The following is a 26,249-nucleotide window of genomic DNA, read 5'->3' as shown; positions in this document are numbered from 1 at the left end:
ATGTAGAATACCGAATAGGCCTCCAGCAAAAAAGGAGCGACAGAGTGAGAAACGACGAGAAGTACCAGTGGTATCTCAGGGGAAAAAAGAATTAGTAGGAAATGCGTAGCGCGCAGTATATGACCGCCCACCCCCGGACCGGAAACAGTTTTATATCCCTCCCCTTTTTGCCAAGCAAGAAAAAAAAAAAAAAGTTCCCAATTCTGTATGAACTCCTTAACCACCCTGTCCCTTGTACGTAGGAAAAAGATAGACAAGGAAAGTGGTCATGACCCGCGCTCCAAAAAAAAAAACCGCACGAGAGTCTCCCGCCGTGAATAGAATGGGCCTTCAAGGCCGGCCCTCGAGACCCTGGCGGTTCCAGGATCGAGGACAAGAAAATGTGAGCGGGGCTTAAAGAGAAAAACGACATGCTCGAAAAGTTGACGAGGACCTGTTATATACGCCGTGGCGTTCAGGCAGTGATCGGTTGATGAGGTAATGTGCCGACAGAAAATGAGATCGGACAACGCTCGGTGGTCTAGATGAGAACAAACAAAGAGATGAAATGATGGATGGATGGATGGATGGATGGATGGATGGATGGATGGCTTGTGACCGCGAGTTTACCGCTGCGCAGTCGTGCCGAGGAACATGTCGAGCTCGCTCCCGGGGCCCATGGCCTGCTCGTTCTCGGCCAGCTGCTCCAGCAGGCTCAGGAAGGGGTCCTTCTCCTCCCCGGCCGCGCCCGTGCCCGTGCTGCCGTTGTTGCTCCGGCCCCCGGGGCTGTGCGCTAGCACCTGCCCGCCGCCGCCGTGCTGCTTGCCGTCCTCGCTGCCGCCGGCCGCGCCACCCCCGGCGCCAGGGTGCTGCTGCTGCCACGGCCCGGGCGCGGGGCTGCTAAAGGCGTTGGTGGGCAGGGTGCCGAACATGGGGTCGTAGCTGCCGCCGCCGCCGCCGCCGCCGCCCGGAGTCCCCGGTCCCATGGAGCTGCTGCTGGTTCCGTGCCGGATCGACTCCGGGCCTGTCCCTGCTCCGCCGTAGCCGTAGGGGGAGTGGTGTCCATACTGCTGCTGCAGTGCCTGGTGCTGCATGTGGTGCTGTTGCTGGCCGTGCATTCCGAACCCGCCCCCTCGCCCGTCGTCGACCACGCCGCCTCCAGCTCCCATCTGCTCCGGGACCTGGTGCATCTGCGGGCCGCCGGCCGGGGACTGCAGCATGACGGGAGACCCTTGGGGCGGCTGGAACGTGAACGAGTGGCGGCTGTGCGACGGCGTCGGGAGGCTGTGCGGCGTGTGCGGCAGGACCATGCCGGCGGCGGTGTTCAAGGGCTGGAGCCCGCCCTTGGTAGGCATGCCCGGGTCCGAATGCATTGTCTGCTGCTGCTGCTGGTGCGGCGGGGGCGGGGGCGGCGCCTTGATTCCCGTCGGGGCCATCTTCTTCCGCTTGAGGCTCGGGCGGTCCGACGGGATCGTGGGAGGGACGATGGCGGACGCGGTCGCGGGCGAGTGGTCCAGCCCGCCCGTGGCGCTGCTGCTAGTTGAGGCCCGCGGGGCGTACAGGTCGTGGCCCGTATAGACGTCCGGGTTGTAGTCGACGACGACGTCCGAGAGGCTGATGTTGGCCGAGTCGAAGTGGAACGACTGGCCACCGGGCCCGCCAATATTGGAGTAGCGGTCGAAGAAGTCCTCGAGCTGGAAGACGGGCGCGTACCGCATCGGGTTCCGGGCGTGGCTCTTGACGAGCTCGGCGTGCGCGCCGTAGATGCCCTGCAGCGTCTCGCGCTGGTGCTGCACGCTAGCCCACGCGTACCGCAGCTCGCTCAGCTGCTGCATCTCGCGCGACAGAAAGTCGGCCGATGACGAGAATACTCCGCCGCCGCTGCCGTCACCGCCGAAGCTGTTCTTGCTGTAGAAGGCACCATGCACGTGGACCGTGCCAGCCGTGCAGATGCAGTAGCCCACAAAGGCCGGCCACTCGATGGTGGACTTGCCCAGCTCCGCCAGCTCGGCGATGGCGTTGGCGTGCAGGAAGCACATGTTGGTCGCCTCGATCTGCCACGACTGGTGCTGTCCGCTCCCAGCGAGCTCGACCAGGTCGATGGGCAGGAAGGGCCTGTAGATGAGGCAGTGTATCAGGTGGTAGATCAGCTTGCTCAGCACCAGCACCGTCGAGTCGGGCTGCCCAAAGAGCTTGCCGACGCTCGAGAAGACGTCCTCGGTGCCCGACGCCCATATGTCCAGGTCCTGCCGGATCTTGGACAGGTTCGAGAGCGAGTGCCACGGGAAGTGCGAGTCGCCCTTGACGCCCCCCGCGGCCAGGTATCTGTTTGTGATACCCAGTATCCGGCTGATGTCGATCAGCATCCCGCTGCTGCCCTGTGACCTCTTTCCGCTCCCCTGGAAGTAGTGCAGGTTCGACCCGCTGACGAAGAACTCGCCCTCGACCGGGAGCGAGTGCGGGCCGGGAGACCAGCTGGGGAGCCGCGTCGAGATGACCCGGTTCGATATCAGAGACGGCCGTTTCGACCCGCACGCCATAAACCGATCCATCAGAAAGCAGCTCCAGAACAGACGCCTCCTCATCTCGCGCTCGGCAGGCGGCATGGGCGCATTCGGATCCACCTCACGGTGAAGCTCGAGCGCCATGGCCATGCCGATGCCGCTGGTCAGAAGCATGTATGCCTTCCTTCCCCTTCCCATGGCGGTGAAGGCCGTGGCCGTCAGGAGCAGCGCCTGCAGCGCGTCGATGGATGGCTCGTCCGTGTCGATCTCGTTCCGGGCCCTCAGCGCGTACTCCTCGCTCAGCTGAACGGCTGACTGGAATCCGCTAGGATGTGGCGTGTACCTACAGCTGCTGATTAGACTGGCTCGATAGGAGGCGGCTCTCGAGGCCACAAGAGGGGAGGTGCTAGCAGGTGGGCCTTTTGTGCTATAAATAACCTACCTCGCAGCAACAGCATAAATGGCGTGGGCTAGAAATGATGGTACTTGGTTGACTAGCAACCTTTGCCGGATGGAGGATTCGCCAAGGATGTGGTACGGCTTTCCGTGAAAGCGGCTAAAGTAGGTGTCTAGCAGGGCGTCGACGGGGACGGGCCCAGTGGGAGATGGTTCGCTGCTCTTCCTGTCAGCATTCGGTCCGAGGACTGTCCAGTCCGGAGGGGTCGTTGGCTTCGCTAACCTTGAAGCTGAGGGTGAGTAAATGACTGGCTCCGGGACGTCGACGGTACGGCTCGAGGTCGTCGCATCAGACTTGGATTTGTCGCCAGCTGAAGTGGCCGCCGTAGGTAACGAAGCCCTCTGCGAGACCTCGCTCGCAGCCGATCCCAGTGCCGCAAGCTCGGCCGCCACTGCAGCTGCCGCTCCCGGATCCGTCGATTTTTGATCCTTGAGCCGCTGCTCGAGCCCATCGACCCTCTTCAGCAATGCCTCCAACACGTCCGTCTTCGGACCTCTCTTCTTCGGTACGGCGTCTGTTATTTGTCGAGGGTTCCGAGACTGTTAGTCCAACGCCCCGCCCTCATGGTCCCTCGCCATGGCACACTTGATTCCGGGAGCTAGCCCCGAAGCTAGCCCCCCAAAGGTCATGCTCCGGTTCCCATCTGGTCACAAAAGGGCAAGGACACGGAGTGCTTACCGTATATACATGGGCATTGAAAAACTTGGCAGGCCTCGCATGAGGGGCGAAGACGATTGCACTTGATCTGTTGGACATGGTCGATACCAGGATGGGTTAGAGAACACCGTTCCCCCAAGCACAAAAAAAGGAGAGGCCACGCTGGGAGGCAACGGCGATGGCCGTAACCACGCCGGCACGACAATGGGCAATTCCGCCCATGGCTAGCGGACATTGAAGGGGAGGGCTGGAGAGGCCGTACCTTGCGCTTTCGGCAGGATTTACAGTTCATCGACTCCCGTGGCTCGTTGCTCATCCGGCGGGTGGGCAGCCTCTCGATGCTGACCTGGGGCCTCGACATGGCCACTGGATGCATACCGGGGGCTGCGGATAGGTGCGGTGGTAAAGGCGCGTGTTCGAAAGCGGCGGCTGCCATCTCGGAGGACGACATGGGTGGGCGTCGTGGGCAGACAAAAGCGAGTGTCGGGGGGCCAGATGATCAAAGCGAGCGTATGGAGCGGTGATGTCGAGTATACGTATGAACAGCTTAGGAAATAGTAATAAGAAGAAAGGCGTCGTTGCTCGTTATCGTAGGTTCATGATGGTTGGAAGCTGGTCCAGTGAGATATCCTGGCCACTAGCAAGATGGTCGATATTTTTTTTTTCTCCTTCTGCGAGCTAAGCCGCGGCTGAGGGGCCGGCCTGGGAGTCGTCGAGGTGGCGTGGCGGGGGAGGGTGGCTCCGCAGAAGAGGTTTCTCACACAGACTCTTTGGTCGTCTTCGTTGCCGGACGGGTGAGAGAGATGGAGGATTTCAGCTGGAAGAAGATGAGATCGTCGTGGTGGATGGGTTTTGAGGCGGGAGGAGGAAATAAAAGAGAAAAAGGCATCCAAGATTTCGGCGGCAGAGACCGTGGTAGGTCAACTAGGCCAGGGCGCATGCAACAGCTCCCCGGAGCGAGGCCTATGAAAAGTTATGTATTCAAAGGGCCGGTTAGAAGGTGTAAGTAGCACGCAGTGGGCATGCACGGCGGAGCACATGCATGTATCCAGCCAGGCCCATCCACCCACCACAAGTCACTCGGCCACCGGGCGCAGAGCGGCGACTGCGTCCCGGGCTTCGATTGGGTCCGTGGGCGGGCCCGTAGGTACATACCTGGGTAGGTAGGTACCCACGTCCTCAGTGTGGAGGTGGCTTGAGCGAAATGTTGGGGGGGTAAAGGTAAAAGGGGTGGTGAGGCCGGGTCACCTGGAGTCGCATCTAGAGTGGCACCGAGCTTCCTCTTGGGACATCCTGGACCCAGGCCTGCCAGGGTCAGGGTGTGGAGGGGAAGAATACAGCAATCGAGCCAGACCCAGGGAGGGGGGGGGGCGCACTCGGCTATCAACACCTGGGAATGATTTGCAACAGGCCCGGGCAGGGGTGCCGACGGCCAGAAATGGCGCCAAGATGGGAGTCATGGTGTCGCCGCACGCAGGCAGCTTCACGTAGTGACCTCTCGAGTCGGCGGCCGGGGGTGTCTGGAAGAGCTGGGCGGGGATTGCAGGGCAGCACGCAGGGTGGGGACGGCGAGGCGAGGGCACGACGGGAGTTGAAAGACAGCAGCGATGTAAGAAATGTAAAATGAGACCGACTCTTGATGCTTGCCGCACATCATCGGCTCCGCGTCAGAATAATATCACCCGAGGAGAGGAGAAAAAAAAAAAAAACGTTCACAACAATGAGCGACTTGCTCTGCGGTAGGGGGTGGCCCGCCCATGTCCAGACGCCCAAGGGGAGAACGCCTGAACTGGGAAAGGCAATATGGGTTTACAAGTGACCCGTGAATTTCCAGGCATATGTGCCGTATGGACCGACTCGAGTCCGGCTCAAAGAGGACACGAGAGTGCGGGGGTGCCAACCAGCCCGATGAAATTTACGGTTAGGTCGATGGGCGGGCGGGAAGGTAAATCGCGAATCCAGGGAAGTGGTCGACCCAACAGGATGCACCTTGGCGTCTGGCATGAACGTCTCGAGTCGTTCGAACCGTTCTCGCATCTGCACTGCCTCGCTTCGAGCCTCTTCCCTGGGAAGTATTGGGGCCATGGGATGAGACTGCATTGTAGAATAAAGAAGCTCAGGAAGTTGGCTTGTGCACAGGCCACCACTGCCACTATGCCAGCGTACCATCGTGCCAGCGTGTGAGCGTGGGGTCGTTTGGCTTTTTCTCTCTCTCTCTCTCTTTGTCTCTTTTTTTCTTGTTCTTTTTTGCTTGTTTTTCTTTACTTGTTTTTTTCTCGAGCTCCGACCAGCTCCCATCTAGACCGCAGATGAGGCTAATCCATGCTGTAACAATGGCAGACCACCCATTGCTGAGGTGGAGAGTTATCAAACCCTCAACTTCAACAAAACGTCAAAGCCCGGGCCGACGAAAACCCAAGCAAATTGGGTTCGTCCCATCCTATTATGGATCGGTACTCCGGGGGTGACGGCCCAGGCATGGCGCCTCGGCAGGCAGCTAGTGAGAGGGAAGGATGGAATGAGATGGAGGGATGGGACGACGCATGGAAATGCAGGCTCATCTTGGTGTGAAGGCGTGGGCGGGGGGGTAGGCAGGCTTGATTCGGCTGCTGGTGGTCGGGGCGTGAGCTGGTCCCAGCCCTTCCCCTCGCCCGTTGCGCCCGCACCTAGCCCGGGACTAGGCTGGTTCGGGAAAGGTGTGGAACCTGTCGACCCTGACCAAATTTGCTTCCTCTTGTTACCAGCCGGCCAGACCTGATTGGGCCGCCTGTACAAGAAACCAGAGCGATGCTGCGAGGCTGTCCGTTTGCCCGGCAGGAAAGATCGTCTTTCAGTCGATCTCCCGTTTGGAGACACGAGTAAGCAACAATGCTCATTGTCGCTTGTTGCATGGCAGATCTGCCCGAGTTGGCATATGAGGGGAACACCCGTCTGTCCGGGCGGCTGTTAATGCCCTCAAAATGAAGGCACGGCGCAGTGCAGCTGCGAAACGTGGTGGGAAGGGAAACAACAGGCATTAGCTAGATGCCAAGTGCTGCAAGACATGAGGTGGCTGACCCTTACATCCCTTGACCGCAAGGCCTGTAGCCAACAAGCCCTGCAGCAGGTAGAAGCGCCGGCGCCACGTGCAGTCCATGCCAACGTTGTCTGCTAAACGTCAACCTGCCAGTTAATTTCTGTGACAGACTGGCATGGAACCTGCCAGTTAATTTCTGTGACAGACTGGCATGGCAGCCATGGCCGGGCAGCTCCCCGCTGGGAGACTAAAAGGGCAAGGGCGGAGCACCGACTGGCATTGGCCGAAACGGCAGGCTCCGAAAAGCAGCAGTTGGGTGGACTCCCTGCTTCCTCTCTGCTTTTCTCCTCTCTTTCTCGCTTGCCCTCCCTCTTGCCCACCCTTACTCAACATATCCCTTAGCCACCAGTAGGTCATGGCTCTTGTTGGCAGTGCTCTGTTTGGTCGACATCTCAGCTGCCATGCCCCTAACCTTGTCGTACAGACCTCGATCCCGGCGTGGATGGGTGATGAGACATTCAACTGGGTGGGTACCAGCAGCTAGGGCACCCACCTTCCAGGTTCTGCGCGGCCTGGCCGCGAAGGATCCGAATGCAAACTAGGTAAGTGAAAGGACCGTTTTCCCGCCCGGTGTTGCGGGATCTCGTGTCTCGGTGGGCGGGTCATTTCTGGTCCATGCCATCACCCCTCGCCCGAGGGCGGACATGCAGAGTACCTGAAAGCTTCTTCTCCCAGGTGCGGGATCCGATCAAAAAAATTGTAGTGCATGCAGGTGACACAGACGCATTACCGGCGACAGGCCCGCCTCGCAGCAAGAACAGTGAGATCGTGAGCGCACCTGGCTTCCGCTGCAGCTCGTTTCAGACAAGGCTGTGTCGTCGATGTGACCGACAGGGTTCTGGGGTCGAGGGCCCTATCGGCTGATATTGCTGCAGTCAGGAATAGGTAACAAATGTGTGTGCAAGATGGCCCTATTCGACATTGTTGGTGAGCATGGGCACACGTATTGCCCAAAGAAGCAACCGCAATCTGCAGATTCAGGCCAGGGACGGGGAATGTTATTGGGTGAGGGTCCCGCCCTGGTTCCGCTGGGATCGGCCCGCCTGGCTGAGAAATGCGCATGTTTGGGCAGGCAGACACGAACGATCGACTATTACTCTCTTGAGATACCTCCGCTAAGATCGGAACACAAAACTCAGGGTCTGATCCGTATCTGGGCGCGGACTATGGAGCACGGGGCAAGATGCGTGCAAAGTTAGCCTGCCATAAAAAACGTGGCATGAACGTGCAACTGTCAGATATGGCCCCACTAACGGCCCCGGAGCACGAGGCCAAAGAAAGGCTATCTTCCGCGCGAGGCCGGTGTGATTCTAGCTCACTTCGGTTGTGAGGTTTCGTAATGAACATGGGCGTCGCATGTCCACAGCTCGGTGTGAGACGTTGGCAAGTGCGCTGCGCCCTAAACTCTGGTCCCCGTGCGTTCCGGGCCCGCCGCACCGGTAGAGAGGCCAGACCTCCCGGATCCGCTGACAAGTGATGGTATATGTGCCGTGTGCTATTGCGTGGGATGAGGGTCGGCGGTTGGGCACGCAACAGGGGAGCCGGGCTAGGCGGAGTGCCTGGGGGTTGTTTTTCGTCAATTTTCTCGCCATCGGCGTCTAAGCCGGCCGCTAGAAGCAACAGTGGAAGCTCTCTGCGCCGTCATGTGGTCACCTCCGAGTCGAACTGCAAGGGAGTCCATGTGAGCAAGTGCCGTAGCATCGTGAAGATTCCCTATCTGGACTGGTGTCAACTGCCGTGTGATGCACTGGACGTGCGAAGCTTCCAACTCAGGCTAGCGGCTGGCCCTGGCTGCGCCTGAGCTAGGCCGAGGAGCAGGGTTCAGGGCAGGGGTGCCGGCGCTGTTGCGATGTGGAGAATAGCGGAATTGGGCCGACACGACATATGGCGACTAAGGTTGGCCAGTGCCAGCTCAGTGTGTGGGCGCGGCTTTCGTAAGGGACAAGAAAAAAAACAAAGGCCAGGTACTGCCAGACATGCAACTCGTGCAGCTCGATGTAACCTGACGCGACTCGATCCGCCTCAACCGGCCCTGGGCGCCAGCCCCTTCGGGGATAGTGCTTGGTGGAGAAGGTGTCCCCGAACCGACCGAGACCCTGCCCGTCGCGGCGAGATGCAGCACAGCGGAAAAAAGCACCGAAGCAACCTACTAAAGCCCACTGGAAACAGCCCAGCCATATTGTCAGATTGCCAGTTTGTCAGTTTGCCAGACAGACGGCAGCACGGCTATCGACAAGTACCTACCTAGTCGGGAAAGGGGAGATAGCGCGATGGACAAAGAGATGGCAGCATGCGAGATAGAAGAGACCCACGCTGTGGATATGCTGAGGATCGATCATCTTAGCACCCGCCCACCCGCGAGAGCGGCATTGATTTCGCAGACGAGAGCGCCCGTCAAAACTTGTGGAGAAGCCTGCATATGGGGGAGGCGGGGGATGCGAAGCGAGGTCGTCCAGGGAGAGGGGCCGCGGGCTGGAAGCAGCAAAAACAAATGAAGATTTTTTTTTTGGGGCAGTTGAGTGGTTGAATTGAGAATGACGGAAATAACAGGGGGCGTCGAGACGGCCTCGCAAGTTGAAGTCGAGGCAAAAGCGACACGCCAACAGTAGCAGAATGCGCACACCTGCAGATGCAAAGGTTGCAGAGGCGCACAGACAAGGCGGCAGGGCTGGTTGGTGGTCAAGGCTGGTTGCCTCGCAGTCTTGCTGTTCCATTGGGGGGTGCGGGATGGAAGGCTCTCGTGGTTCTGGAAAGAAAAAAACAAGACTGCAGGCGCTACCAGAGCTCCTGCTTGGCTGGACGGCCACTGCATCGTCGAGCGCCCAGACGGCGCGCCTTCCAATGTGGAGACTCGGCTGCTGACTGGCTCTCAGCCCGGTACTTTTGGGTTTTGGGAGGGAGCCACAGCAGGAGCCACAGGAGCCACTACCGCAAGAACTCGTTATTCTCGAAGATAGGACCGCTTTTTTTTGCCGGGGTTGTCAGCTCATTCTAACCCAATATAGAATAGGTGGTGGATCTGTGACCGGGCTACCTTGTAAAACTCAAACGCCCTAATTTTTGGGGCGCACTGTTTCCTCCGTTCTTTGGCTTTTACTCGTGCCTCTTTGCCGTGCCCGTAAGGCTATTCGCAACGGCACGAGGAGACGGTGGGAGCAATACGATGGGCGGCTTGACGAAAGGAGGCGGTGGCACGAGGGAAAAGCAGCTTTTTTGCAGTAGAATAAGCGCCTGGGGCCTGCCTAGACTCTAGATATTGTCGAGGGCGGCATTAACGTCAAAGGCTGCCTCTAAATTTTAATCCTAATCTTCGAATAAATCCTCGTTTGCCGGCGCTTTTTTTTAATCCAACTCTCGTTGGCGCTTAAAAAACGATATTTGGAAAGCTGCAAAAAGGCTTAAAATCTTTTGCTAGGCTTCCTGCCAGGCCAAAAATCGCTTAACCAATTGCTTTTTATTGCCGCTTTTAAATAGGCCGTTGGCAATGCACCGGTATCGCAAATCCCGGTTGGTAATTGCTTCGAAGTCCCCGCGTTCGTTTTCGAAATTGCCGATAACTTCTTCGGGCAGGCCGGCGAAATTGTAATTAAAGCGCAAGTAAAACTCGTCGACGTGCTTTTCCCAATTGGTTAGGTTAATAAATTCGGCTGTTTTCAAAGCAAAAGCTGATTAGTTAAAGCCCAACAAAGCACGCGCGCAAAGGGAAAAGAAAAGGGATTACCAAGTATATCCTTAAGCCGAAAAAGGTTGTCTTGGGTGCCGTTGGGCCGTAAAGTAATCCCGCAATCAAAAAACGCTTTGCTAATCATCTTTTTGCTCGCTGGGAGCTTTATAACTGCCCAGGCAGCCGCCGCGGCCTCGGTAGCAATAACGCGCATCTCGGAGGTAGTGAAGGTAGGGAGTTCACCTGGCGGCAGGTGGCGCGCACGCTCGAAAACGCGCTTTTTTGTGGCCTCGCGGAGGTGCTTTTTCATGGGCCCATTAACTGCAGTATCGAAAGGTTGCAGGATTAAAATTATGCCGAAAGGAATCAAAGCAACGTAAACGCCGTACTTAATAAGGAGGAATTTAATGCGTGCTGGGTAATAAAAAGCGGCCACGTCCATAACAATCAGCCCTGGGCGGCCTTCGAAAGCGGGCAGCAATTCCTTTTTAAGCCACCAAGCGAAAAAATCCTCGTTATTATAAGCAATCTCGTTAAAGCGCACGGCGACGCCTGGATGCCAAAAGTGCGCTTCTTTTGCTTAATTCCCCTGCTTGTCAATAGCGCTGCTTTTGAAAATAATTAAAGGCCGGACTCTGCAAACGCCGTCGCCGAAAATCACGAAAAGAAAAGTTGCCTGCCGTTTATCCCACCCGCTACGCGTTACTTTAATGCCAACAATTTTAGCACCGTAGCGCTCGTAGGTTTGGCCGGGCGCGTATTCGTAAGGTACGGGAATTTCGTCGAAGTTGGCGATAAAACGCTTTGGGAATCGTCGCTACAAAACGGCAGGATAATCGGGATCCGAGCAAAAAAATACGCGCTCGTTCTTTGGGACCGATTCGGCCGTAAAAAGCGGGATTTAAAAATAACGAACGTAACAAAGAAAGCGCTTAGCGACTTTAACGCAATCCGCAAGTAATTTGGTAAAGATTTTGGTAACGCGCTGCAGCGAAAAACCCCAACGCTTTCGAAAGCTAATTGTTTTGATTACTTTTTCGTTAAATCCAACCCCGCACCTTTTAACCCCGCGCTACGGCCAAAACACCAAAAAAAAATCGTTAACTTACCTTCCAAACCATCCGTTGGTAAACCGGAACCTCGTTATTTTACCGTTGGTGTTGGGTTCGTAAAGCTCTTCCCACAAGCGCTGCGCGGTAAGCCTAAACCACGTCGTCGTTACCGCTTGACAAACGCGCCGGCGCTAATCGAATAGCTTTATTAGGGTTTCCTCGAAATCCGGCCAGGCCGGTCGCCTTTCCCCGTTGCTTTGGCGGAAAAGGATTTAATTGCGCCGCGCCCACCAAATAGCTACGGTGCTACCGTTGGGTATTTTAAAGATATTGGCAACCTCGTCGTACGTATACGGGCGAATCCTTTTTACCTTTATAAGCCCGCTTTTTGGATTAATGCTAACGATATCTACCACTTTTTTAAGTCCGAAATAGCTTTTCCGCCGTTGGGCGCGCGCCTTTCCCTTTGCGAGAATTAGAACCTCCGTTTTCCGTTCCCGATACATATATTCGAGCGCCCGCACTCGAGCAACTCGGGAATAGGACCTCGTTACGCGCGAGATCCCTTTGGTTGGGGTTACTTTACGCTGCCCTAAAGGCTTTAGTTTGGGCCCCGGTAGGCGGCGAGGAGTCTTTTTGGGCGGAGAATCATCAGGCGGGCTCCCTTGCCCTCGTCGGGCAGGCAACCGAGTTGGGGTAACCTCCATAAAGTCGTTAATTTACAGGGAAAACGCTAATCCGAATAGCTTCAACTTAACTTCAACTACGGGATTGACGTGCCCCTCTGCTTACAAAATTCCTACCGTGGGTCCCAGTGTTGAGCACATAACTCACACGGCCAAATAACCGGAAAAGGTATGGCTTGACGCATGCCCTGCCTCAGAATCCCTGCCAAACCCATCAAAAAAAAGCGGTCCTATCTTCGAGAATAACGAGTTCTTGCGGTAATCCAATCTGCGAGAATCTCGGGAGCGAAGCAAAAGAAAGAGAGAGAGAGAGAGAGAGAGAGAGAGGAGGGGGGGGGGAAAAATGCAACAATCCGGGTCTCTGGTATGGTATGCGTATAGTGCGTCAACTATAGCTGGCAGGGTCGTGCGCGCGTGCCCAACTGCCAGGTACCGCGCACACTTGGGTTGTTCGCTTAAATCGTACAATAAACATGGGCCTAGGGATATCGTGTTTGAGAAGTTGCTGGGGGTGCTGCTGCCGCAATTGACCGGCGTGGAGAGCCTGACCCTGAGTGAGAGGGGCTGCAGAGAGATGGCAGTGGCCCTTCATCAAAAAGGCGAGAAATTTCTGGTGCCAGGATCGACAGCTAGGTTGCCTGCCTGGGCACTTGCCTGCCAGGACAGGTACCTCCCACCTTGCCTTACCTAAGGAGGTAAATACCTACCTGCCCGCTCAGCAACGGCCGGCAGCCCTATTACGTGGCACCCAACCATGCAGCGCGACGGAAAATGGCCGTGCCCCAGCGGGCCGTGGTCTGTCAGGCTATTTTGGTCCGTCGCAAGTCAACAACCTGTCTAATAACACGCTGGCCCCTGTCGTCGCCCTCTGTGCCTCTTGTCGACGTCGTATTGCACTGTAGCATTCCTTCAGGAGCCCTCCAGCCGTCTCCGCTAACGTTAGAGAAGCATCACTTTCCTTGTCATTACCATCGTTTTCTAAGGACCCTCATCACCCTACGGCCTTGTCGCCCTGGGCGAGAGGGCAGCAAAGAATAACAAGAGAAAAAAAACCTCCACCAGATGGCGCTACGGGGGCTCCCGGATGGGCCATCACATCAGAGGCCAGTGGTCCGGGCCAATGGCGGTGCCGATTCCCAGGACGGGGTCCTGTCAAGTGTGAGCTTCCGTGTGGGCGTCGCAGGGAAACGATGCTGTCTTTTCGCGTTGACGGACGTTCTATTTTCCTCCGCTACCCCTTTTCACCCTTCCTGCCCTCGTGGCGGGTGCAAGGCGCTGCCGTTTCGGGGCTCCGTACCTCGTATGCCTTCCGAGTAAGCTTCATGTGGCGGTCAGAGATCGGTATAGTCGAGGGTGAATATGCGAACGGACTCTGGCACTAAACAGCACCGGTACAGGGCAGCACGGCACAAGCAGGCTGCCGGCTGCAAGAGAGCATCCTTCCGGTGGACTGGACAGTCCTTGCCGGGCCAACCAAGACACGGCCCTGTGCATAAACCTGAGACAGCCATCACATCCGTTTTGGTAGGCTAATTTGGTCTATTCTCGCTAATCTATCGGATTCCTTTCCCCTTTGCATGTTCGCGCCCGAAGAACCAGCGCCCACTCAGCCTATCAGAATATCGGCAAAGTCACCAAGCACTGGACCTCTGCTCTTGTTCTCCTCCTCGGGCCCTCCCTCCCTCTACCAACCCCTCTTTTGCTTTCCCCGGGCGGCTACATGAGGCCAGCGCAGGTTGTGCGACAGGGAATCATGCAGGCGTCGGCAGGCAGTGGGGGAAGCCAGTAGGGTCTCCTACCTATCTGGTCGTATAAGCTGTCGATCCTCGAGCAGGCAAAGACGTGCGGGTCACGGCATAGTATCTGCCCTGCGGCACATACACAAACATACGCGCACACAAACATACACAGCCCATAGTTCCTCGGCTGCCAGCATACACTTTGTGCCCAAGACTCCCTGGGCTGATTCTCGAGTCGTCCCTCCTCCCGTGGCCAAAAAGGCGGAAGCCCGACCCAGTTTTTGGTCCTTGCCTGAGGCCGAGGACGTCCGTCTCCGCCAGCGCCCTCCCCCTTGTGCCCCTTGCCTCTTGCGTTTTTTCGGCTGCGGGTCTCCGTCTAAAAATGACCCAAAAAGCCTAGGCGACATCATAATTGTACTGTCTCGAATCGATCACCGAACACCACCCTCTTCTTCCCCGACAAAAAAAAAGTCTGTCGGGTGGGACCCCCATCTCGGCCCTGTACCAGAGAAACGGCCCGACATGTCATGACCATCCGGCAAGCCCACAGAAGCCTATAGCAGAAAGGTCATATTGGAACGCTGCTACCTGGCTGCGTGGTGGCCGTGGACCCCTGAGGAGGGGATGTTATCATGGTTAACAAGTGAGATATTGGGCAGGGGTTATGGTTGCAGTCGACCGCCTCACCATCGCCGGATGCTCGATCGACTGTGACTTATCCACACCACACCGCAACTACGCACAGAAGCTGGGCCGGCCTGCTTCTCCGCTACCGCCTCCTCGGACACCTCATCGACAACACCCACAGAGATAGATACGGTGTCCAGTGAGCCGAGACTCGACTCCCCCTTGAGCATCTTCCCGGCGACGGATGCCGTCAGCCAGCGCCATGAAACATCGGAAGCCGTCCTAAATCTCGGGTGCGTGGCTACCCGCCGGTACGGTGGTCCGATGATATCAACGAAGCCGAAGGAGAGCAAGCAAAAACAGGAAAAGTACCAAAAGGGAAACACAGTGACGAAATCAGAATGAAAAAAAAGGAAAAGAAATTGCTGCCTGGGGTACCACACTCAACCCGACCCACCACCCACCCCAATGGATAACGAGCCTTGCTTCGTACCTTCAACTGGTCCAAGGAGATTAGGACGCTGTGGATTGGACCGAGACCCGCACCATCTTCCCATCGCTCCCGGAAGATTGTCGTGTAGGCCGCTCGCCTCGCCTTCTCTACCAGCCCGCCTTATCCGCCCTCGACTCCCCCTTGTCCTCCTCCCCCTCCATGAGCTCGACGCATATGCGGGCTCCTTGCCCCCCAGGAACGGTTTGCTGCCGTGTACGCGCACAAGCCTCATGCCCTGTGTTGTGCCACGGTGCGTGTGACCTCGGACAGTGTCGGGAACACAACGGCGAGGGGTGCAGAGTGCGGAGGAGACCCAAGACGCGCAGGAGGGGGACACGCAAACGAGCCAGTCGGAGGGGCGGGGCGAGCTAGTGCTTCGCCATCCCAGGTCCAGTCGTACCACAGGCACAAGGATGCCCGCCAGCGCACACCAGCCCACAAACTCTCTCTCCTTCTCTGTCTGTCCGCTGGGTCGTCTCCTCCCTGTACTGTGCTATGGGTAGTCGCTCGGTGGCTCGTCGTCCTTCCCGCCGCGAACCGTTCGTCGGTGGTAAAACACCGCGGGATCCAAGTCAAAGGAACCCCCCCTCCCAGCTATCTTTGTTTTTGTTTTGGCCGCCTCGCTTCTGCGTTCCCGTCGAACCCTAAACACCGTTCGGGTCACAGCCCAACCGGCTTCGCGGCGCCTGTGGGTGACACCAAAGTAGCCCCCTTGAGCATGTTGAGCTGTGTTGCACCAAGCTCCTCCCGCCGCCTTGCCGGCCTCCTAGCTGAGGGGAAAGAGAAGCCGAGGGCTGAAGCAAACTTTCCATCTTTGTCGATACTTGGTTGCGATGGCGCCGGCTTCCCCGGCCCGAAATCACTGCGCCTCGGAGCTGCCGCCCCCGTCGTGCCTCGCTGCGTGCTAACCCATGGCACGACTGTCCCATGTCCTCAGTGCCATCATGACACGCTTCTCCTTCCGCTTGTTCCCTCTTTGGGGCACTCGTCCAGCAACTATGGGGAACGCAATGGAGAAAATGGAAAAGTCTAAAGAATAAAGCATGCAAGCGCCGAAGCCCCCTTCAAATCCACATTATCGCCATGATGGAGGGATGGGATGGAATGCAAGATGCAACAAGCGAGTCAAGGGGGAACTCGTCCATTCCTCCTAGTGCTCGGCTTTGTTCGCAAATCATATAGGGTACATGCAGGGTTAACACGTGGTACAGGCCAGCCCTCCCGTGCTGTACTATAAATATCCCTGCTGGTTAAATCTCCATTCGTTTTTTGTACATTACAACACCACCATCCAATGCCCAGCCACAGCCGCACCAATACATCCATCGAGAGACCAGGGCATGTGCGCTTTTTCGATGTTGCCATATCCTCTTCGGCGTTGCTTGATTTGGGTAGGCAGTCGGGTACCTGGATCAAGTAGAACATGGGTGGATAAGCAGATCCGCCCCCGAGTGTGAGGTGTGAGCACTCGATGGGCCGTTTACACACCAGAGCCTGCACTCCTTTCCATCTCTGCCGCCACTACAGTACCATGCCTCACTTGTTCTGGCATGAGTCTATCATGGCCACCATGTACTGACCATGGTACCGTGCACACAAGCATCGACGGCATGCAAAGTAATAGTCTCCCGAGCGAACCCCTGAAAGATGACAGGCGCGCACAAGCTCCGGCAGGCAGACGGAATCCTTGCTCCAAGGAAACGGATACGGCAAGACATCCCGAAACCCACCGCCCGCCCATCCCTTGCCCTTCCCGTATCTCACTCAAGTGCCAGCTTGGCTTGTATTTTTCTCTTTTTCTTCTCCTCTCCTCCCCATTTGCCCACTGTGCCACCTTGCCTCCGATGAGACATACAGTCTCGATTGCGCACCCTCTCATTCAACACGGGCGGGCTCGTATGTACTCATCCTTCCCCTCCCCATCACCCCCTCCTGCCAATCTTTCAATCTTGCTTACACACTCTTTCGTAAGGAAGACCGGTGGCCAATACATGACGCTAGCGGCCCTGGTCTGGCTGGGGTGAGCGAGCGAGCCGAGTAAACAAACACCCCCGGAGAGAAAAAGAAAAACGACACACACCCCCTCCATCCCTGCTCCCCCAACCAATATCCTGGAATGAGTCTGAGAGAAAAGCCGCCCCCATCTTTATTTTTTTGCTCCGACAAGGGGAGGGGAAGCGCCGGCCATCCCCCGTCTGTGGGTTGTCTGCGGTGGTGATCGTGGCCGGACAGGGTAGCAGGGTAGCTAAGCGCCCACCCCCCTCCCGGGTTCGTCGCCGTTGTCGCCGTTGTCTGTCGAATTCCCAGCCAGAAAAGACGCAACTAAGGACTGACACCAGCCAGGACCCTCGCTCCACCTGTGTGAACTGCCTCTGGAAGATGAATCTCAGTAGCTCTTGCGAATTGCTTGCTCTATTAGGTGTAGGCAAGCAGGGATTGGAAAACATGGCAAAACAGAATGGCATTCGAAATACGTAAAATCACACAAGTAGGAATAGTGCATCGTTGTGTCTGTACATGGACCACAGCGCGTGGGCTTAGTCAGGCTACCGCTCAGCTGGCGCAGGGATGTAGAGGATGGGGGGTAAGGGAGTGAGGCGACCATGTACCGCTGCCAAGACCGTATCCATGGGATCGCCGAGACAATAAAATGACTACTACCGGCAACTAGAACCGAGGAGGCAAGACATCCATCACGGCAAGTAAGAAGCCGGGAAGGCGAAGAACAGTGCAAAGAGGCACATTGACGGTGCCGTCAAGCATATCTACATTTCCTCCAGCTCTCGCCATCACCGTACATGCAAGTAGAGGAAACAAGAAGCAGGGAGGGAGAAAGGAAAAAAAAAACCACCTCGCGGTCTATCCCGAGAGGTCCGGTCCACGCCGACCCCCGGCCCGCCGCCCTTCGGTGACTGCCTGTGCCTACCTAAGCGGCCGGCCCTCCCAGAACGGGGTCACCGCCCCTTGGGCCCCTGACTCGGCGGACGATGGGAAAAGGAAAAAAAAGGGCAAAAAATAAACATGCTTCCGCTGGCATGCATGCATGCACCTTTAGACGCAAAGAATGTTCCGCCTGACGCGCGCGCGCCTCGTCGGTGGCCTCATGTCATCGAAGACACCTCCCCCTGTCCATGCCACCCAGTCAACCAAGCAAGCAACACGCGAGAGAGATAAAAATAAAAAAAAACGCGCATCCCGAGCCGGGGCGATGCATCCGCACTGCAGGAGAAGCGCGTGTTGGATAGCTCACCTCACCGTCTGCCAGAAACCCAAACTCAGCCCATGCCGGCCCACGCGGCCAAGAGCGGTCCTGTACCCGTGGCTTGCGGCCCGGGGCTTAAAGACCTGGGGGAAAAAAGGAAGGCTTTTTTTCCGAATTTGGAATCCCTTGCTGCAGAAAAAAAAAAAAAAAAAAACAGGGCCTTTCTTTTCCTCCGGACCACTCGGACTCGGGGGGCGCTTGATTTTCCCGTCGTCGTCGTCCGGGATTCGTGATCGGGGGGAACGTCCCTATGCTGCCGGCAGTGTCTCCCCGGGTGGGTATGCTCCGGCTCCGCGCCAAAATGGCAGTCTGCCCACCCCCACTTGCCCTTACCTCTGGGATAGGAAGGGCCTTCCGGCCTAGATAGGGCAGTTCTAGAGGTCCACGGTCTAAGGTTCACGTCTGGCCCGATGGGGCTCCATTCCTCCGAGGCCCGGAAGATGCAGCAGTGCAGAGCAATACGCTGTGGGGATGGGGCGTCAGGAGGCCGTTGACATGTTGGGGTGTGGGTTGCTGAGGCCATTATCGATTCGGGGCAGTTGTGGACCGACTGCAGTGTAAGTGGAGTGGGAGTAGAAAGTGAGACAGACATCGCTGATGTGATCGGTGTAGCAGTAGAAAGTCTAAAGACTGAGCCGAGGTCGATGAAAAGAAAATCTTCATCATGGTGATTGGCAAGACGATAGATATGCGAAAGGGTATCGGAAGCCAGAAGAAGTACATGTGAGCAAAGATATGAGGCAACCAACTAGAACGAATCTAGAATAATATCAAGCCAAACAGTATGCTATCTATCTATGCCTAATGTGATCCCCCATACTCAGATCAAAGGACATGCTCGACTTGAGATCCCACATCTCCCTGTCTGTCCAAGGACGGCACCGCAACGATCAACCAAAGACAAAGACCCCTGAATGCCGCGGCGGTGGCTGTAACCTCTTGCCCTCGCCCGATCATGAACACCAGTGGATGACAAACGCCGACAGAAGCGAATAGATATCCCCCACCATGTCGACGCATGGAGGCAGTATCTGTTGGAGTGATTTTCCCTCCACTGTCCAAGAAAGCTTGTGAATACATCGCGCGTGATGACCATAATAACGCCGTAAAAGAAACCCACAAAAAACACATGTTCCATGGGGACACCCACACCGAGCCTGGCCCGCATCTCCCCGAAACCTGTTCTCCCAACAAGAAAAAAATGCTCCAAACTCCCATATGCAGTTCGGACTCGGTTCCGGGTATCCAAAGACGTGTCACCCTATCGTCAGCCCATTCCCTCCCATATCGCCCAACTCATGCGGTGTGAGCAAACAGCCAAATAAATACCAAGCCCAAACGCCCATGTTGTCATGAAACCGGTCAGTAGAGTATCCTCCCGCTGGCGAGGCGCACGAAGCTATACGGTACGTTCTGACCGACTAGCAGCCGGAGGGTCTCGACGGTAGTGAAGGCAGCAGTATCGGCAAACCCATAGGCAGAAAAGCCACTCTGCTCGGCGATCGGGCCGGGGTCTGTCCGCCGGGCGATTCCACCAGGCTCGGCCAGGTCCAGAAACACCCGTCTTGGCTGTTGCTGCTGTCCGGCAACGTCACCCTGAGAGCCAAAAACCCTCTTGAGAAGCATCCCCACGATGTTGCTCTTCTCCGAACCCAACGCGCTGATGACAACAAATGGCTGAGCCTGCTGTTGTGGCTGCCCAAGACGAGCCTCACCAACGGCTTCTGTCCTCGCAGCCAAGCCGAGCGCTCCTCGCTCGGCCGAGGCGCCCTGTGGTGGCGACGATGCTCCGGATCGTGCCCTTTGTAGGCTCTCGAGCGAGGTGAATGGCTCGATGTCGAGGCCCTGGGCTAGTGCCGGGGGCGTCTTGAACCCAACGGTGAAGACCTTGCTAACGCGAAGTTCCTTGAGCGCAAACAGCACGCTAGCCGCGTCGTCGGGAGACCCAGCAAGAACCACGGCCGTGCAGCCAAAGTAAGCCGACGGCGCCAGGTCTCGTGTAAGGGTGCTCAGAATGCCCCTCCAGAGTGCGTTGTCAAACACCAAGGTGGTCCCGGCTGGTAGGCCTCCGTTCTCGGCCAACACGGAATGCATGCTTCCGTTGCCGTTGCCACTGCTAGCGCTATTGCTACTCCCACTCCGTTCCGAGAAGCTCGTGTGGCGAGTATGGTGAGGGTGGTGAGGGTGGTGAAGCCGACCTGGGCTAGGGCTCGACGGAATCGAGGTCGGCGCAGACCCCGCGGGTGACGCGGGTCCGGGCCGGACCACAATGGTGTCGACCATGCCGATAATCTGTGCGGCCTCGGTTAGAATAGGGCCAGCCCCGCCATTGACCGACTGGAAGAAATGTGAGCCAGAAGACACCAAGGATTGGTGTGGGATCGGAGGGTTGAGATATGCGCCACCAAAATTCCTCTTGCTGCACCAGGCCTCGATGCCGCCCGTGCCCCTTGGACCCCGCTCAACCACGGCAAACTGGTGCGGCAGCCCGAGCTCGTTGAAGCACTTCTCATAAAACGGCGCTTGCGGGGTCGCTCCCCTCGAGGCTGGGCCGCTGATACCGTAGATGCTCCTCTTGGGAAGCTGCCCCACCGACGCCAGAGCCGCGTTTATCTCGGCCGCGCTGATCTGACCTGGCGCACCGATCAGTGGCAGGAGGGGATGTGTTATTGGAGTGAAGACACGGTTCAGGGTCCGTGAGAACTGGCCGATTTCGCCCATGTTGACGCCAGAGAAAGGTGGCGAGTCCGGGTATTCGGCACGCATCTTGAGGCGGAAGTACTCGAGCTCAAAATTCTCGTTGTGGTCGTTGACAATGGCAATCATCTTGATGATGTCTGCATATCGACTTGACTCGAGGAACACAGACTGCGCGTGACTTGACGGCCACCTGAAGGTGCCCGAGAAGTCGTGGAAGGCCGACATGATGCGGCTGCTGCCCTTCTTCTCGTACAGCTGTTTCCTCATCTCCTCGGGCAGCCAGAGCTCGACGTCGACGTACTCGAGACCCCACTGTATGGCGCGGGATAGATACTCATAATACAGCTCCGGCCTCTCCATGGGGAAGCGGCCGTTTTCCCTGGTACACCGGGTGGTGAATATTATGGGAAGCTCGGTCCTCTGACGCAGGAGCATGACCTGCTCGCCGACATAACTCAGGCTCGGCACCGCAGCGTAGCCCCCAGTGGGGAGAGGCTCCCGGAGAAGGTCCACACGCAGTTCGATGGCGTCGGCCCCGACAGTGAGTATGTCAATGTTGGGCAAGGCGGCCCTGACATCCGGGAACGTGGTGGATAACATGAAGGTGCGCGACTTGGCCATCAGTGTCTCGTGGTGGTTGATCTGACCCAAGGTAAACGAGATGAACCTGACCAGATCGCGGCGGAAGAAAGGGGTGGTGGTGTACAGGAACTCGTAGTCGCAATTGGACGAAAGGTGGGCATCGGGTGGCATGCCAAGATCGACGCAGTGAGCGTTGATGGCGACAACCAGCTCTCGGTTTCGGGAGGCGAGGTCGGCCGAGGCCCTACTCGCAGGGATGCCAACGACAACCCCGCGATCTGTTGGTGCGACTTCGGCAAAACCACCGCCTAACCTGAATGACTGACCCAGAACCTCTGCAAACACAGACACGATGTTCTCCTGTCCGGGGCCGTACATTATGGCGACGATTCTTGTATCGCCCCTTTGAGGCCCGCTGCCGAACTTGGCACAGCTCCGCAGGGAAGCAGGTTGGGAACCGCCACCCATGTCCATATTCACGTCGTCGTTGCCTAGACTGTTGCTGGTGCTGAGACTTATCGGCAGGGCTGACGATGCTGGCGCCTGAGGTGGAAAAGTGAAGGGTTTTTGGACAGCTGCCATCTTGTCCAAGTCTTGGGCGATACGCCTTCGTTCGGACAGGAATGTCTTCTCCAATGGACCGTCCACGGCGTGGGGGCGTTTCTTATCGTCCCGGCTGCACCAAAAACCGCCGAGGACGCTGAGGGGATACAAATTGCGCCACGAAAATGGAAACGAGAAAGCAAAAAAAGATGTTGCGGATTTAGGCGGAAAATAAACCCAGGCTCAGCAATACGGCATTATTGTACCGAGGGTCCGGGGAAAAGAAAGAGGTAAGAAGAAAAAAAGTGAATGTCGTTGGTGGAAATATCGTCGTTTGAAGCTCCAGAAGTCGCCGTATGTGGTCAATAAGAAAAATCAAAAGACGAGAACCGATCACTGTCCACAGGAGGATGGACGCTCCAGACACGGGATATGGGTAGTGACGGCTTCAGATCCGGCCAGGACCGAATGAGGGGAGGCGGCGGCTGAGAAGTGCGAGGTGACAGAGAATCAGGTGTTACGCCATCAGGCTATTGGCTGCGAGTGCCGATTATTTGGGCGGACGCAGTCCGGGTGGCTGAATATGTCCGGTCTGGTATTAGAGAGTATGGTGGGTGATAAGCCGAGGGGATCGGATCCGAAAAAGGGCTGGTCGCCCGTTTATGTGGCTGCTGCAGCCCCTGTCTAATTCCTGTCTGTGATCTCGTCGTTCCTTTGGTGGTCCAGCCAGGGTTGTCGCGCGAGGTACTGAAGAGGAAGAATGAGAGAAAGTGGGAAAAAGAGTGTTCAACAAAGCGCATGCACGATGCTGGGGTTTGGATCTGGATCGATCGTGGTGTAGGAAGGGTACCTCGACAAGGTACCTACCTGGGCAGGTGGGAGGCTACCTGTAGCTGAGGTAGCAGCAGGGAGGTAGCAGAGCACCCGCGTCAGGATGGAGCCTCACGCACGCAAAGTTTGGTTCGATGCTAGATGCTGAAAGCTGGATGCTGGGCGGCAGGTGTCGTGCAGGGCTAATGGCTAGCTTGGCCTCGGTGTTGACAAACCCAGAACCCGACGTACTCTTTTTCCACTCGGCTGTGCTAGGGGTGTATTCTGCCGAATGCTGTGCTTCCTGCGAGGTCCACTCGGCGAGCGCAACACGAGTTTTGGAGCGGTTGAGTGCGCTTTATGAGATGCGTGTCGCAGACGGGGGGTTATGAACGACACAAAAGCGTTGCGGCGGCAGTCGGTGCTATGCGGTGCTGTGCTATGTATGCTGTGCTATGCCGGACTGGGGCTCTCTGATTTGATATTATTTGATGGCGTTTGTGGTCGGGGGTGGTTTCGGTCAGGATTAGAATGCGCCGACAAAAACCCCTAAGGTGGATTGGCGCAGGCAGGTGGATTTGAGGGCACCAGTCTGGTGTGTGCTGCAAGTCACGCGGGCGGTTGGCGACGGAAACGAGCAGGCTGTCGTGGGTGATGAACGATGGACGATGGACGATGGCCGGGGTTGATATGGAAAGGAAGGAGCAGGGCAGCGAGGTCGGTCCAAGGATGCTGCTGAAGAAGGTGCAAGTGGGACGTGGAGTCGGCTCGGGTCGTCCGAACAGGGCTGGGCAAGATGCAATGGTTTGCGCCGTGATTCAGGTCAGAAGGGCGCCCCCAGGAGGCGGCTGAGAGTGGTTCTGGTTCGCGATTACTCCTCAATGCATTGAGCGCGGACGTGGCCCCAGAAAGGGGGGAAGGTCTGGGCTGGGGTGGTGTGATCGACGGCCGTCGTCGTGAAGATGAGGGTTGAGGCTTTGCGCTGGCGTGCGAACTTCGAGGCGCGGGTGGATCGATGATGGGATCTGCCTGGCCCTGTGGGAGATCACCCCGGACCAGACGAGCGTCCGGAACAGGCGCCAAGGGAGGGCGAAATATTTCGCCGACTGCTGTGCTAGTTGAGCTCTGTCGTGCTGGTGCTTAGGTAGCTTGCAACAGTCAACGGTCGAGAGTGCTGCAGGCCGATGGTTGCGGAATTGGACCCCTGTTGTCGGCCGTCATGCAGAGAGAATATCCGTGACTGCTGCGAGAACCTAGGCCCTCTTTTTGTTTGTTTTAGACCAGCCGAAACCAGGCTGCCCAACATGAAAGCATGGAAGCTAGCTCATGCTGCACACGCGAGCCAGGGGCTGTCTTTTTTTTTTTTGGCCGTCGGTAGCGGATCGGTCTCCTCGGCGGCACCGGCTTGGCTCGAGGGGTTGGATGAGCTTCTTTTGTCGAGTGTGGTCTTGTACTGTGTATTCTTCTTTGCCTTGTTTCCGTCTGGGAGAGACTCAAAGGCTGGCTCCAGCCCACTCACCTTGGCGAGTTCGGTGGGATTCGCAGGCTCCTTATTCAATCAATTGATCTCCCTTGTGGCGAGTACGGGCGCGCAGCTCCCACCTATAGCCGCCGCCTGCTATTACTTAATGCCTCTGTAGTCCAGGTGCCATCCCACGGGCCTCACAGCCTAGGGTCGCAGCTCGCATAGGCAGCGAAGGCGGGTTACTCCGCAATCTTGATATCGAATCTCGAGCTTTCCTGGCCAATCCCCCCTCCTCTTTTCGTCCCCTCCTGCTCCTCCTGCCTCCGCCCTCTGGCGACGCTCCAATTCTCCAGCAACGACACCAGTCCCTTTTTTCAGGACGGGATGACCCAAAAGCAGGGATTGGTCTTTTGGGTCCCCAGCGCGGGTCCCTCCATCGCTACCATTGCCCGGTCAATGTGGCATGGCGTAATGGCCCCCCTCCTTCTGGCCGGCTGTGACTGGAGGGAAATGTGTGACGACGAAAGGCCGTTTCGATTTCGCGCCTTTCCCAACTCCTCACTTTCGTGCCGCTCTGCCTACATCTCTCTACCAACATGATCCTAGCCACAGGAGGCTACGTCGCCCTTGATCGCGACTAGTTCCTGCCTAGGCCAGGGACTAGTTGGCACTAGCGCGGGTTCTGTTGCACAGATGGAAAAATTGACACGCTCGATTTGCCCGTCCCTCCTCGTGGCCCCCTTGTTTAACTGCTGCATCTGACACACCAAGGGGACGGGTGACCTATCAGGCCGTCAAAGCAACGGGCGCACAGCACTTGACGAGGCGTAGCGAGCGGGATGGGGTGTGTGGCACGGTGGAGGGGCTCCAAGAAAGAAGAATAATATTCCGCGAAGAGCACCACACACACACACACACACACACGGCGGTCACCAGAGGATCCGGTAAGCTGGAAACCGGCGCCGAGAGAGTGGACAAACGGTGGGGTCCGCTCTAAGAAAAGAAGACGTGTGAGCCACAACTCCTGCGTATCAGCGGTTGCAGGCCCGGCCGGGGGGCCGCTTTTCGCTTGGCGGTCAGTCTCAGTGCTGCTGGTCTGCTGGAACTAATTCATAGGTATTTTGTCTGTTGCCTGGAGCCCGGCGAGCACGAGGATTTGCAACCCAGCTGGCAGCAACGGTCATGCCTCTCCATCGAGATAGGCTCATTCATGTGATCAACGACGGTCCACCAGCTCGGTCCGGACTCCGGAGCCAGGCAATATCAACATCAGATAGCGCCCTCGCCCGATGGGGAAACGAGCTCGGACGGCTTGGGGGGACGGGGTATACTGCCAGAAATATATCCTCCATTTGGTGGCTTTGTTCCTCCCAATGGATTGCTCGTCTGGAGGCCATTTCCCCTGCTGACTGCTTTCCCTCTCGTCTCCACCAGTCCCGAACTCTCAAGCCGTTCTTTGTCAGGGGAGGCTGGAAGGGGCGGGGGTGTCATCATGGTGCTGGGATTGGGTCCCCAGCCGGCTCCACCGCCTTCAGGGTTGTCCAACAGATCTCGACTTCCCCCCGCAATTTCCCCGTCGGCCAGGGTTGGAGGGACGTCTTAATATTCCTCCAATAGAAGCCTGCCACCGACGCAACTTTCCCGCGACGATCACTGTTGGGTCGCATGGGCCGACGAACTGGAGATCCGACTGCGGCCTTGGTCCTGAAGCGGCGATCAAGCCTTGGCCCTGGGTCCCCGAACCACGGGCGGGTGATGACGGCGGCGGTGATGATGGTGACTCTGCCACCGCTCCTGACGTTTCCAGCAGCCGACGGGCCAAGTCGGGGCTGGGGCTGGACTTTTTGGGGGACCATCCAGACACCATCGGCATTAGATTAGCTACCCCTAGAGAGAGAGAGAGAGAGAGAGAGAGAGAGAGAGAGAGTGTGTAGAACGAAAGACGACGAAGCG

General features: G+C 57.2%; 7 protein-coding genes across 7 annotated transcripts; 2 read left to right on the top strand and 5 right to left on the bottom strand.

The window, feature by feature from the left end:
• Nucleotides 1-530: 530 nt before the first annotated feature.
• On the bottom strand, nucleotides 531-4,270 carry GGTG_00276 (hypothetical protein). The gene is made up of 5 exons (XM_009218018.1): nucleotides 3,860-4,270; nucleotides 3,619-3,685; nucleotides 3,163-3,454; nucleotides 2,926-3,096; nucleotides 531-2,826 (listed from the first exon to the last, which is right to left on the bottom strand). The coding sequence occupies exons 1-5, from the start codon at nucleotides 4,046-4,048 to the stop codon at nucleotides 606-608; spliced, it is 2,940 nt and encodes a 979-aa protein (XP_009216282.1). The 5' UTR covers nucleotides 4,049-4,270; the 3' UTR covers nucleotides 531-605.
• On the top strand, nucleotides 4,121-5,192 carry GGTG_00275 (hypothetical protein; the record flags this gene model as incomplete). The annotated part of the gene is made up of 3 exons (XM_009218017.1): nucleotides 4,121-4,187; nucleotides 4,276-4,599; nucleotides 5,008-5,192. The coding sequence occupies 3 exons, from the start codon at nucleotides 4,121-4,123 to the stop codon at nucleotides 5,190-5,192; spliced, it is 576 nt and encodes a 191-aa protein (XP_009216281.1).
• A 4,892-nt stretch (nucleotides 5,193-10,084) lies between these two features.
• Nucleotides 10,085-12,096, bottom strand: GGTG_00274 (hypothetical protein; the record flags this gene model as incomplete). The annotated part of the gene is made up of 6 exons (XM_009218016.1): nucleotides 10,085-10,320; nucleotides 10,395-10,889; nucleotides 11,037-11,154; nucleotides 11,254-11,353; nucleotides 11,447-11,539; nucleotides 11,681-12,096. 6 exons carry the CDS (start codon nucleotides 12,094-12,096, stop codon nucleotides 10,085-10,087), a joined length of 1,458 nt encoding a protein of 485 aa, XP_009216280.1.
• A 1,310-nt stretch (nucleotides 12,097-13,406) lies between these two features.
• Nucleotides 13,407-14,671, bottom strand: GGTG_00273 (hypothetical protein; the record flags this gene model as incomplete). Its single annotated transcript, XM_009218015.1, has 3 exons — nucleotides 13,407-13,561; nucleotides 13,967-14,210; nucleotides 14,558-14,671. 3 exons carry the CDS (start codon nucleotides 14,669-14,671, stop codon nucleotides 13,407-13,409), a joined length of 513 nt encoding a protein of 170 aa, XP_009216279.1.
• A 2,721-nt stretch (nucleotides 14,672-17,392) lies between these two features.
• On the top strand, nucleotides 17,393-17,953 carry GGTG_00272 (hypothetical protein; the record flags this gene model as incomplete). The annotated part of the gene is made up of 3 exons (XM_009218014.1): nucleotides 17,393-17,518; nucleotides 17,606-17,636; nucleotides 17,715-17,953. The coding sequence occupies 3 exons, from the start codon at nucleotides 17,393-17,395 to the stop codon at nucleotides 17,951-17,953; spliced, it is 396 nt and encodes a 131-aa protein (XP_009216278.1).
• Nucleotides 17,954-18,855: 902 nt separating this feature from the next.
• Nucleotides 18,856-22,538, bottom strand: GGTG_00271 (pentafunctional AROM polypeptide). The gene has a single exon (XM_009218013.1). It carries the CDS (start codon nucleotides 22,058-22,060, stop codon nucleotides 19,559-19,561), a length of 2,502 nt encoding a protein of 833 aa, XP_009216277.1. The 5' UTR covers nucleotides 22,061-22,538; the 3' UTR covers nucleotides 18,856-19,558.
• A 3,248-nt stretch (nucleotides 22,539-25,786) lies between these two features.
• GGTG_00270 (hypothetical protein) lies at nucleotides 25,787-26,152 on the bottom strand (the record flags this gene model as incomplete). Its single annotated transcript, XM_009218012.1, has 1 exon — nucleotides 25,787-26,152. The coding sequence occupies one exon, from the start codon at nucleotides 26,150-26,152 to the stop codon at nucleotides 25,787-25,789; it is 366 nt and encodes a 121-aa protein (XP_009216276.1).
• Nucleotides 26,153-26,249: the final 97 nt, after the last annotated feature.

Source organism: Gaeumannomyces tritici, assembly GCF_000145635.1.
Source record: "Gaeumannomyces tritici R3-111a-1 unplaced genomic scaffold supercont2.1, whole genome shotgun sequence".
NCBI classification, from domain to species: Eukaryota; Fungi; Ascomycota; class Sordariomycetes; order Magnaporthales; family Magnaporthaceae; genus Gaeumannomyces; species Gaeumannomyces tritici.
This window is presented reverse-complemented; position numbering and strand designations above follow the sequence as displayed.